The 13,621-nt window shown below is 40.5% G+C and overlaps 1 protein-coding gene across 5 annotated transcripts in view; it reads right to left on the bottom strand.

Moving 5' to 3' along the window:
* Positions 1-1,757: 1,757 nt before the first annotated feature.
* Positions 1,758-13,621, bottom strand: part of THUMPD3 (THUMP domain 3 tRNA guanosine methyltransferase) — a 28,964-nt gene continuing 17,100 nt past the window's right edge. For all 5 annotated transcript variants that reach the window (XM_081902649.1, XM_081902651.1, XM_081902652.1 and 2 more), the window contains exons 7-10: positions 13,026-13,141; positions 12,724-12,831; positions 3,735-3,858; positions 1,758-3,238 (exon numbers count right to left, since the gene is read on the bottom strand). In XM_081902649.1, the coding sequence (XP_081758775.1) occupies positions 3,128-3,238; positions 3,735-3,858; positions 12,724-12,831; positions 13,026-13,141 (459 nt within the window). In that variant the 3' untranslated portion in view covers positions 1,758-3,127. The remainder of the gene's footprint in view (positions 3,239-3,734; positions 3,859-12,723; positions 12,832-13,025; positions 13,142-13,621) is intronic.

Raw genomic sequence — 13,621 nt, forward strand, 5'->3', positions numbered from 1 at the left:
CTAATCCTGGGACACTCAACACCCAACTGTTTTCCATTTCCAATGCAGGGGGTCCCTCCCCAATTCAAGAACCTGGAATCTGAGCTCCTCCAACCTTCCTGGTTCCTCCTCATGACTTAGTTCCTAGGACTCGATCTCTGCTAATGGGAGCTATTCCCAGAGCCCCTAACAAACTGCAGTTCCCAGGATCATCGGGGGAAGACATCTGCTTTTTAGAACAGGAATGAGGAACCTGCAGCTTGCTCATGAACATTTCCAAGGAACTGGAAGCTGAAGTGCTTCTTCTAACAGGATTACAGGGTCTTTTCTTCAGCCAGAATTCTCTGAACCTCCGTTCCAGCACCTTAAAAACAAATTTGTCCAACTTTCCCCTGCTTTCCCCCTACTGGCTGGGAAAAGCTTCTCCCCACCTGGCAGCGCAGCTAAGATGGCTCGCTGCTGCATGCCCAGGGAAGGGCTGCCCTTGCCCACTGCAGCAGACACCTTGTGTGTAAAGAGAGGGACGCTGATTGGGAAGCATTGCAAGAAGAAGCAGGCAGCTTCTGGGATGCTGATTCCTGGACGTCCTTGCAACTGTGTGGATGCAGTAATTGGTGGGCAGGAGCCCTGGTCCATTTGTGGGAAAGAAATAAAGCTGCCATTCCAGTATATCTTTATCATAAAGCTGCCATTCAGGTATATCTTTATCTTTATCAGCACCACCTACAATGTCACTGTGTGGAGGAAAAGATTTGGGAATACCCAGAAATGTTACTTGGAGTAAACTGGAGGGAAAGCACAGTAACAGGGTGGAGTGCAGTGGGGAGGAAAAGTGGGCATGATGGAAAAGCTCAAAATTGATGCAGGACTGCAGGAGGTATTGTGCAGCCTTAAGATGAACATCGTTTTATGGAATTCAATGTGTACAACAATAAAATACACTGCAATCTATGAGAAACAAAGGAAGCAATTTGGGCACCATTTGCGGGGGAAATGGTTGTTTCTAATCCTGATCTGGAGGCTGTCTTCCACTTGGAAATAAATCCCAACAGTTCCATGGGATTTCCTCCCCAGGAAAACGTGCCTGGACTGGGCACCTCAATGGCTAAAGTCATTTGTGTGTGGAAATACTGCTGCCCTGAGACATTCCAGAGCAATTGCTGGGGTGTCTCTCTCTCTCTCTCTCTCTCTCTCTCTCTCTCTCTCTCTCTCTCACACACACACACACACACACACATACACACACTGGTACCTTGGTTCTCAAACTTAATCTGTTCTGGAAGTCTGTTCCAAAACCAAAGCATTCCAAAACCAAGGTGTGCTTTCCTATAGAAAGCAATGCAAAATGGATTAATCTGTTCCAATTAAAAACAACCCCTAAAACAGCAATTTAACATGAATTTTACTATCTAATGAGACCATTGATCCATAAAATGAAAGCAATAAACCAGGCTGCAATCTACTACCCAGTATCAAAAATTGGCAATTGTCTACCCATTGCCACTGGAGGGACGAGGCGGGGGGCGGGGGGGGTTTAAGTGGGGGGAGGAAAGTGAGGCAAAAGTTCTCCCCCCCCCACCCAAGCCCTTCCTTCCTTTCTCTTTCTCTCTCCCCCCTGCATGTTTTCTGGAATCTGCCAGAAATAAATATGGATGAATAGATGATAGACTTCCACTGATAATCTTTGCGGCTTAAGAAATTATTAAATATAGTTTCCTGAAAATAAACTACTAACCTCATTTTATGTGACCCAAGTGAACAGCAGAACAAAAAGGAGATAGCTCTGGTAAAAACTTTATTACACAGAGGTAAAATTATAACATCAAAATTCAAATGCTACAACAACAGTGAGAAACACCAAAGTAACCCCCATAGATAGGAAAGAAATGGCAACTTGGGAGGGCAAAAGTGTTCTAACGACAAAGAGCTACCTTTTTACAGTAATTGGAACAGTGCTGGTGCTTTATTTCTCATGAAAGAACTTCATTCATAGCCTTTTACAGCTGCATGTAGCTCATCTCTTATCTCACAAGCATTAATTCCTCTCCCCCTCCTAAACCTTTAGCTCAAAATCTGAATTAAAAATTTCAAGCATGTATAATATATGTTTCATCCCCCTAAATGCTTTCTAGACTGAAAAACAGTGCATTCAACATATATTTTATAGTATTTTAGCTATTCTTTTCAAGCTCACAGGGAAAGGCTCCCAAATTTGACAAATCGGTTTCAGTACACATATAAACAATGGACACAACTCACTGGCAACATCTCTTGAACACAGCTGTAATAAACCTTGGTCATTGGATGGTGCATAAGCATTATTATAGGTTACTATTAGGGAACTTTTGAGTATATTATTTGTTAACAGATGATATAACTAGCTATATTATCAGGTTAAATTCAACCACACTAAATATTCTCATCTAAATCTATCCTGTGTCCAAAACCAACAGTAGCAGTACACGGGGAAGGCTATTACAGCATTTTTCAAGTCTTATTCCAAATCAAAACCATGACTACAGAAATATGCTGAGGCTGAATAGTACGCATTCTCAGCAATATACATTGCAGATCAAAGTAAACAAGTGAATTGAGGCATAAATTGAGGTAGCAGGTGAGAAAACAGGCAGCACTACTGAGCTCTGAAGTTGTTGAACAAATGGATTCTGGGATACAGCTTATCATATAATGAACAGAAGCAACAAACTAGTTGCCTATTTTTGGCAACTAAACAAAACAACATGGAGGTGCTTCTCCAATGGCAAAATATTTTCATCTTAAATTAGCTGTCCTGTAGTAGGAAACAGGATAACTTGCTCTATGAATATGAAAAATACATTTGCACCCAAACTGAAACAGTAACTCAGGTTCACAGGCACATTGAAGAGTTACTAGTTTCATTAATAAATTGGCTATACTTTTCTATTTAAGCCCTGAAAACTCCTTCAAGAGTTTCTGGTTAGGTATGACACAACTGATCCTTGGACCAGCAAGCTTGCTCACTTGCTCCTATTTTTTTTACTCCATTCAATATCATAAGGATGGGTTGACTCAGAATCACAGGGAAACAATAAACAAATAGCCCTCCGAAAGAGTGCATGTGTGGTCAGTAAATTGAGCAAGATGTTACCAGTATGATCTTGTCTCCTTAATTTTTTTCTGCAGAGCGTTTCAAAAGGTACACAGCAGCATGGAGTCCCCCAACATTCACCCAGATGGTGTGAGACTTTCGCCATAGGTGTCCCATTTTTGACAAGGCCTGAAATGCAAACGAGTGGCAAGTTTCTCTTGACAAGCAGATATGAAAGTTACAGATATGTTTCCATTTTCACTTGCTATTGAAAATGCGCCTATATGTCACTTACTACAGCCCCTATCTGAAACTCTCTCTTTTTTTTAGTCAGTACACATAGTGTACCAGGAAAATCAGTTTCTCCCTCTGTCCACCCCCCTTCTTGGCTTTTTTTTGGGGGGGGGAGAGAGGGGAGGGAGCCCTTTATCCTTAGTTTAAAAGCACAATTTGGGATCTAGAATAATATATATTACCCAGTTGAACAATGAAAACTGATAATGCTATAAGAGTGTTAGTCTTTTCTAAATGGCAGCAAATTGCTCTATACTGAAACAAGAATATTTGACTTTCAGTTCTGGCAGTATTTATCCTAGATAACAGCAATACCATTGTCCTGCCTTCAGCAGTGAAGAGCAAAAGGCACTGTTAACAAATGCCTGGGGGTTAGCTAGCCACTACCTACCTTAGCAAAGCATTTCCTATCTTGAGTCAGCAGCACAGCTCTGCCAGTCCTTGGTCTGCAGATCCGGCCCATCTCCATAAGGCAGGATGGGTAGAGATCCCAGTTCTTTTTCTTGGACCCTATCCTAGAGTGAAATTGAGAAGCAACAGAAAGGAAACTTAGAAGTACAAACAGTCTATTGTCCAGTATTTCTTGCCCATAGTAGTGAGTTTATCCATATATTTAATCAACGGCAACTCCTTTCAAATTAATGAGTTGGAGTGGGGAAGAGAATCCAAGCCTTTCATACTGCCTTGCTTTTAATAACTTATTGAATGAACATTGCATAGAGGGTTGCATGAATACAAGTGAAGAATAAGCTCTCCAGTTTGGAATCTGGTTGGTTATGTAGAACCCTGATAATCTCAGATTTAACTAAACTTCAAAAAAGATTTGTGGACGGTAGAATAATCTGTTTGCTCCTACCCTCTATCTCCCTTATAAGCAATTTTTAAGCATCTTAAAGCAAGGGATTTACTGAACAAATACTGAATGTTTGCAGGGAATGTTCCTCCCATCTTAAGGTGCAAAAGGGAAATTGATTATGGAGATATTTTAACATTAAATACCATCCTGGAAAATCAGCCATGTACGATGAAGAAATGGGCCCAACAATGTCTTGGAAATCAGTACACATTTCTAAAGAAGATTATGAACCTATCTAAGACAATTTCACTGCAGAATGTATTATTAATAAAATAATTAAATATTACAATGAATTTCTAAATCCAGAAATAGGAATGCAGTACTTAAATGATTTAAAGCAATGGCAAAATACCAGTTTAAAAAGTACACTAGTAGCCAAAATTGTGGAAACCTTTTGGGAAAGTGTATTTCCGAGGTTTGATGGCGCATAACACCACTTTTTTTGGAGTAATACCATAAAATTATTTTTCAATGGAAAGTTATTTAATGAAGAATGTAATGAAATAAATTTTATGAAGGATTATTCATTACAAGAAATACCTGACTGGCTCTCTAAACACTCCTTTTTTGCTATTTGGCTATAATTTTTTATAGAATAAAGATAATTGAACAAACCAAACCTTGTTGCATTACATTCTTTATTAAATTATCTTTCCATTCATATATAATTTTATGGTATTACTGAATTAAAAAGTGGTGTTATGAGTCATCAAAGCTCGGAAATACACTTTCTCCAAAAGGTTTCCACAATTTTGGCCACTAGTGTATAAAGAAGATGTTACAGGGTCAGGTCATTTTGACCACTGAGGGGGTTACAGGAGTCAAATTAGAGGTGCAACCTCTTCCGCGGTACATAAATATGGGGAAACCAGGAAGAGAAATGGATTTTTTTATGACCTTTGGTTTAGATTGGAATGAGGTTACATACATGAGAAAATGGCAACAAGATTCAGGTCAAAGAATAACTAGGGAACAATGGAATTGCATTTCAGCAGATCCAAATAATTATTTTAAGACCATTTATCAGTGCTATTTAAAGGTAAAGGGACCCCTGACCATTAGGTCCAGTCGTGGCAGACTCCGGGGTTGCGGCGCTCATCTCGCTTTACTGGCCGAGGGAGCCGGTGTACAGCTTCCGGGTCATGTGGCCAGCAGAACTAAGCCGCTTCTGGCGAACCAGAGCAGCGCACGGAAAGGCCGTTTACATTCCCGCTGGAGCAGTACCTATTTATCTACTTGCACTTTGACGTGCTTTTGAACTGCTAGGTTGGCAGGAGCTGGGACCGAGCAACAGGAGCTCACCCCGTCGCGGGGATTCGAACCGCCGACCTTCCGATCGGCAAGTCCTAGGCTCTGTGGTTTAACCCACAGCACCACCCGCATCCCATCAGTGCTATTTACCACCCCACAAAAGAAACTTTATATATAAGTGGGTATCAGATAAACACTGGTGATGCAGATCGAGCAAAGCAAGGTATATATACACATTGGTACCTCGGTTTTCTAACATAATCTGTTCCAGAAGACAGTTTGAGTTCTGAAACGTTCGAAAACCGAAAACTCAATAGCCGACAGCAAGGCCTCCGAGGCGTATTCGGAAACCGATGTATTTACTTCCGGATTTACGGCGAAAACTGAAATGTTTGTCAACGGAGATGTTAGAAAACCAAGGTACTACTGTACACCTTTTGTTTTTTGTTTTTTTTTTATAAATATTTTATTAGGTTTTTAATAAACAAATTTCCACTTTCAAATACATACTTCCATGAATCCAATGGACTTCCCCCATCTCCCGAGCACTGCATTCCCTGTGTAACCAAAACCTCAGCAATTTGTTGACTTGTTTTATACATAACAATATATCTTCCATTTTATCGTGTTATCTGATGTAAACATTTCGATACAATTGCATTAATTTTTAATTTCCACACAATAAAAATATTTCGTTACCTCACTTCTGTCTTATAGTATCTTATTTATCAATTCAGAAATTTGCCGATACTGAAGGTATACCTTCCTAGAAAGGAGCATTTTTTAACATTCATACAACTTATAATGCTTTTTCAAATAGTCCTTAAAATTTTTCCAAACTTCCTCCGTTTCTTCTTCTCCCGAGTCTCGAATTCTGCCAGTCATTTCAGCCAACTCCATATAGTCCATCAGCTGCGTCTGCCATTCTTCCAATGTGGGTAGATTTTGTGTCTTCCAGTGCTTTGCCAACAGAATCCTCGCTGCTGTAGTAGCGTACATAAAGAAAGTTCTATCTTTCTTGACCATCCTCTGGTCTACCATGCCCAGAAGGAAGGCCTCCGGTTTCTTAGGTAAGGTGAATCTCAGCACCTTTTTTAGTTCATTATGTATCATTTCCCAGAAGGCCTTCACTTTCGGGCAGGTCCACCAGAGGTGTAAAAATGTCCCTTCCTCTTCCTTACATTTCCAACATTTATTATCGGACAGGTGATATATCTTTGCAAGCTTGACTGGGGTCATGTACCACCGGTATATCATTTTCATAATGTTTTCCTTCAAGGCAGTACATGCCGTGAATTTCATTCCGGTGTTCCATAACCTTTCCCAGTCTTCAAACATAATGTTATGCCCCAAGTCCTGTGCCCACTTTATCATAGAGGATTTGACAATCTCATCCTGTGTGTTCCATTTAAGCAGCAAGTTATACATTCTCGAAATTAGCTTGGATTTTGGCTCAAGCAACTCTGTTTCTAGTTTCGATTTATCCTCCTGAAAACCCACTTTTTTGTCTGCTTTAAAAACTTCCTGGATTTGAGCATAATGCAACCAATCTCGCACCTTGTTTTTTAACTTTTCCATACTCTGTAACCTCCAATTATCTCCGATTTTTTCAATTATTTCCCAATATTTAGGCCAGTGGGCCTCCATATTGAGTCTTTTACGTGCTTTGGCCTCCATCGGTGAGAGCCACCTCGGAGTTTTACTCTCCAATAAGTCTTTGTATTTTGACCAGACCATGAAAATTGCCCTTCTGACAATATGGTTTTTGAACAATTTATGAACTTTAACCTTGTCATACCACAAATATGCATGCCACCCAAAAGCATTATCAAATCCCTCCAGGTCAAGGACGTCGGTGTTCTCCAATAGGATCCAATCCTTCAACCAGCAGAGGGCTGCAGCTTCGTAATATAACCTCAAGTCCGGCAGGGCAAACCCCCCTCTTTCTTTCGCATCTGTTAGTATTTTAAACTTTATTCGGGGCTTTTTGCCCTGCCAGACAAATTTAGATAAATCCCTCTGCCATTTTCCAAAACATTCCACCTTATCCACGATCTGGAGGGACTGAAACAAAAATAGCATTTTCGGCAATACATTCATCTTTATAGCAGCTATTCTGCCCAACAAGGAAAGTTTTAATCTTGACCATGTTTCCAGATCTCTTTTTATCTCTGACCAACATTTCTCATAGTTATCCTTAAATAAATTCAAATTTTTGGAGGTCAAGTGCACCCCTAGGTACTTTACTTTTTTAACCACATTTAGTTCTGTTTCTTTTCTGAACTCCTCTATTTCAGTAGTTGTCAAGTTTTTTGCTAAAACTTTAGTTTTTTGTTTATTCAGCTTGAATCCCGCCACCCGACCAAAATCAGAAATTAATTCTAACGCTCTTTTAGTACTAGAGGCTGGCTCCTGTAATGTTAATACCAAGTCGTCTGCGAAAGCTTTCAGTTTATATTGTTTCTCTCCGACCACAATTCCCTGTGTCAACCGGTCATTTCTAATCATGTTCAGTAGCACCTCCAGGACTGAAATAAACAACAGAGGAGATAGAGGGCACCCCTGTCGTGTCCCTTTTTCAATTTTAAACTCCTCTGTCACCACGTTGTTTACTATCAATTTGGCCTTTTGTTCTGAATAAATTGCTTCTATTCCATTTTCAAACCCCCGCCCTACTCCCATCCTTTCCAAATTTTTCTTCATAAACAGCCAAGAAATGTTGTCAAAGGCCTTCTCCGCATCAATAAAAATCAACACCGCTCTTGTGTTTGAATTAATCTGTAAAAACTCCAAAATGTCAATGATGTTTCTTGTGTTGTCAAATAAATGCCTACCAGGGAGAAAGCCTGCTTGGTCCTTATGAATCACTTCATTTAAGACTTTCTTAAACCTACTTGCCAAAATGTCTGCAAAAATTTTATAATCCACATTTAGGAGTGAGATAGGACGATAGTTTTTAAGTTGAGTTTTTTCAGATTCTAGTTTTGGGATCAACGTGATGAAGGCTTCTTTCCACGTTTCCGGTGCCTTCCTCCCCTCCATAATCTGGTTGCAAACTTCCAGCAATGGTTGTGTCAATGAGTCCTTCAGTACCTTATAATATTTGGAAGTAAGCCCATCAGGTCCCGGAGATTTGCCCAGTTGGAGGTTCTGAATGGCGCATTCAATTTCTTGGGTTGTAATATTACAGTTCAGGGTTGCTCTCATTTCCTGGGGTATTTTTTGTAATCCATTAGTTATAACAAATTGGTCCACCTCTGAGCTTTTTTGTGGCCTTTGAGAATAGAGTTCTTTGAAATATTTCTGGAAGGACCTTCTAATTTCATCGGGTTTCTGAACCATTCTCCCTTCAATCTCTAGATTTGTAACTGTGTTAAGTTTTTGTCTCTTTTTCAGCTGCCAGGCTAACAATTTTCCACATTTGTTTGCAGATTCAAAGGATCTTTGTTTCATTTGTTTAATTTTCCATTCCACCTCTTGATTTATCAGTTTCGAATATTGTGCCTGGAAAAACTTCACTTCTCTCAATACTTCCTTTGATTTAGGCCTGGATCTCAGTTTTCTCTCTCCTTCTCTTATTTTCTCCAAGATCTTCTCCTTCTTTTCATTCCAGAGTCTTTTTTTAATCGTGTTCTGTTGTATTAGAAACCCTCTTATCACTGCTTTGCTTGCGTCCCAGATTATTCTTTTTTCCACATTTGTCTTTAAATTTATTTCGAAATAGTCCTTTAAAACTTTTTGTGCCTTCTTAACAATCTCCTGATCTCTTAACAAGGCGTCATTCATTCTCCATCTGAACGATCCGGTTGTATTTAGTCTCAATTCCATTCTCAAGGCGTTGTGGTCGGAGCAGGTTTTTGGGCAGATTTCCACTTTTCTGGTCTTAGGTGCCAGCCCTCTAGTTATCCATATTTGGTCGATTCGCGTCCATGTCATATGGGCCTCAGAAAAGAAAGTTCCTTCTTTCCCTAGAGGGTTCTTGATCCTCCATATGTCAATCAAATCCAAATTGTCAGTCATTTCAAAAAAGGTTTTTGGAAGTCTGCCATCTTTCGTTATATTAGCACTTTGTGACTTATCCATATTCACTGAGGCGACACCGTTCATATCTCCCAACATGATAATGTTGTTATAGTCCAAATAGTCCAGCATAATCTCGTGCAGCTTCTTAAAAAATTCCGATTTTCCATCATTTGGGGCGTAAATTCCCAGAATTAAAAACTTTTCTCCTTGTGTCTGGATTTCAATTGCCAAAATTCTGCCCTGTTCGTCTTTAAATACAAATTTTGGGGACAAGTTCTCCTTTGCATAAATCACCACTCCTCTTTTCTTAACTTTATCCGATGAAATAAATTCTTGGCCTAACCTTTTATTGATTAGCACTTTTCTATGGAGTCTTGTCACATGTGTTTCTTGCAGGCAAATAATGTCCAATTGTTCTTTTTTCAAAATATGAAATACTTTTCTGCGTTTTTCTGGAGAATTCCCGCCATTTATATTCCAACTAAGAAGCTGTAGAGACATCCCGGTCTACTTCTTGGATATCACAGTTGGGTATCTAATTTGTCGTCCTTTTCCGGAAGCTGTGGTGCCGGGCCGCCTCCAGATGGTATGGATCCTGGTGGTAATCCCGGTGGTGGAGGCCAAGAATCTACGGCTCTCTTTTGGAGGTCCTCCTCGTTGTCGTGTAGGAACTTCTGGTGATCTTCTGGCGTTTTGATTCTTACCTTCTTTCCTTTATAGGTAAATGACAGACCTTGAGGAAATTCCCACCTGTAAGGGATTGCGTTGTATCTTAACAATTTGGCCAAGTCTGTATATGTGGCTCTAAGGTCCAGCAAATATTTAGGAATGTCTCTATAAATTTCTGCCCTTTTACCTTCGACTTCCAGGGATTTTTTAAAGTGTTGGCCTAATATCTTGTCTCTTTCCTCTCTTGTTCTCAAACAAACCAAACAGTCTCTGGACTTATCTTTTTTAACCGATCTTCCCAGTCTGAAGGCCGTCACAATCTTGAAATCTTTATCTTCTTCAACCCCCCAAAATTTAGAAAACAGCTCCGTCAAGAATTTCTCTAGGTTGCCCTGTTCCAACTCTGGGACAGCCCTCAGCCTAAGATTACATTCCTTACTTTTCAGTTCCACCATTGACAGGTAGGCTTGCTGTTCTCCTACCTGTCTTCTCAGAGGTCTTACTTCCCCTTTGATCTCTTCCACCTTCTTGCACGCTTGCTCAGCTTTTTGATTGGCTTCCGCAGCTAATTTGTAGTTCTCCGCCGTAGCTCCTTGCAGTTTCTCAATAGCCTGAGTGTGCTGCGAAACCTGATCTGTTAACTTGCTGATAGTAGATGTAGCTCTATCAATTTTAGATGACTGATCGTCCACCTTCTTATTCAAAAGTGCCAATTGTTCCAAAATTTGTTTCAAGACTGGATCAGTTCCTCCAGCTGCCATTTCTTCTGTAGCAGGCGTTTCAACTTCCTCCTCCTGCGCCGTCAACACAGTTGGCACCGAGGATCTACGGTGATGAATCAAGGTTGTTTGGACCAGCTGCCCAGCTCTCTTGTCTTTTTTCTTTTCTTTAGCTTCCTCAGCTAAAGCTTCCTTAGCTTTAGCTGCTCTTGTTTTCGCTGGGCCACTCATTCCCTAGCTGCTGTTCAAGGTCAAATAGTCTTTCAATCCATGAGAAAGGCAAGTCCAGAGTATAAACAATTAAACCACAAAAAATCCCAATAAGATACAGTTCCCAGGCCACTATGCCTCCGCAAATCCACTAGGGGGGGTTTTCAAAGGAAAGAAAGTTTCTTTTCCACCATCAAAGCTCCTATTTCAACTAAAATCCCCAAGTTCAGAAAGGAGGATTTCAGAGAGTTCTGTTTCAAATTAGTGCCACAAGGTAACAGAGAGGTTTCGATGACAGTATTAAAGCGATAGTGTATCCATCAATGCAACAGTTTATGTTAAGAGAAAAGTTTCAGCAGCCTGACAGTACTCATTTGCAACACTGGCAGTCCAATAACTCGGTTATCCCCTTCAATTCCACGTCTCTTCACAATAGGAGGAAGATTCTCTAGCACACTGAACTAAAACATTTATTTCTTCACCCTTTTTCGATTTCTAGAAACACACAGTCTATTAATGCCCCTTCTTACTTCTTTCAAAGTCTCTTTTTAACGCTTCAGCCCGCATCGGGTTCTTTGCTTTGCTCCGATTAGCAGGACCGGAAGGCGGACTTCCTGTTACTCGCCTCCCGTTTTCAGCCAAAATAGACAAATTTAAGTTAATCCTTAATCAGTTCTTTGGTACCCCTTACTCACGGGTAAATTGCAGCCAATCTCGATGTTTTTCAAGAAGAAAGGTCGGCGCTCATCAGCAACAGCAGCGCGGCTTCACTTCCGCGAAAAGAGCGATGAACTCACAGCGCCGCTCCCCCGTTCACGATCCGGAGCCTCTTACGAGGTCCCTTCCTCGCTTCTGGGGGGGCTTCTGGCACCCGCCGAGTCCCACGGCCACAGGCTCGCTCTGCCTGCGGTTTATCTGGATGGGTCTCCGCTTCGCCGTAGCGGAAGACCCTTTTTCGCGGAGCCCCTCTTCACTGAGTAAAGAGGACCGCCATTGCCGTTTTGCGCCGCCTCCGGAAGTCCCACTATACTGTACACCTTTTGAAACTGCTCTCAAATACAAACTTTTTTGAAATTTGTACAGGCTACATTTCTGGTATGTTGGGATATCACATACCTTTAGAAGTTAAAATATGTCACTTGGGTATCTGCATGATGTTGTCCAGGAAAATGGCTGAGAAATATTATTCAACCTTGTAACTGCTGTGAATGTTATAGCCAAAATCTGGAAAAATGTTTATCTCCTACTTTATGTGCATGGTTTGGAAAAAAATCTGGTCTATAGTAACAATGATTACATTAACTTATTATAAAAGAATACATATGAACCAGCCTAATCTGTTCATAGAAAAATTGTGGGTTGTTTGTCCAAATATTATGACTGTTTGTCCAAATATTTATGTATTTACTTTATTGGAGCTAATAAAAAATTTTAAAAGGAAAGAAAAAGGAATAAAGATCAAGACCCAAAGATATGTTGACCATCAGCTGAGCAGAGATGGAGACCTATAGAAATGCGATTGTTTTCAACTTGGTAACTCTACAATGCAGTTCTCTACATTCAAATCCAGCAATTCCTTCCTAGTTTGGAAGCTTCATTGTACCTGCAAGGCTCTGGATCAGAAACACAGCTGTAAAACACCCATCATTTACCTCTTTCCAAATGGCATATCTGTTACAATGACATCCACAGAGCCAGTCCTCAGAGGTAGAGAACAGATATCCCACTGAATACTATCTATAGGTTTGCCTGCAGGTGTGCTGTTAAGAACAAAAAAACTAGATAAGTTAAGGAGTCACTACTTGGAAGAAATTTTTCATACCATACCAACAAGCTCAAGTTAATGAACTGGGAAACATTTTTTAAAAATATCTAAGTGACTATAAAAAAGTTACACAAACAAACGGCAAAACAAATATATGGCATAAACCACCACTGGGTACTTAATTCCCACCTTTCTTTACTTTGAATTTGCTTCAGTAAAGAGGCGATATTATTTGCTGTTCTCTTCACAGCCTGTGGATTGTTATCCCCAGCCATATGGTAGCAGTTAGGCCATTCAGTAGCCCCCTATCAATGAGAAAGAAACAGCAAACTTAGCAGCAATGCAAGAACCCAACTGAAATCTAATTCTAGGAGATAACATCTATGAATGCATTATATGGCACAAATTATCAGAAGGGGAACTGATCCTTAGTCCACCACCCCAAGTAAGGGGGCGGGGATTTCTCTGCTGTAGTGCCAAGGAAATCCCAAGGGTCAAACAAACAGAAAGCAGATGAGAAATCCACCCACCTAAAATGACTTTAGATTGGAACTTTATGTCTCTGCATGGCAGCTAAGAAATTATTCCCTTTGTGGGAGGGAGGATTGTTAGACAAAAGCCCAAGCTAACCAAGATGAGGTTTCCAAACTGTGATCCCAGCTCAGAGGAGAGCAATTTGTTCTTTTACCTTGCTTAGATTTTGGAAAGACCTTTAAGCCAGAGAGTCACAACAAGTAGAGAGAAAATTCTGTATCGGACAGCTGCTGAAAATACCTCCCACACTG

This window comes from Podarcis melisellensis (assembly GCF_964234715.1).
Source record: "Podarcis melisellensis genome assembly, chromosome: 2".
NCBI classification, from domain to species: domain Eukaryota; kingdom Metazoa; phylum Chordata; class Lepidosauria; order Squamata; family Lacertidae; genus Podarcis; species Podarcis melisellensis.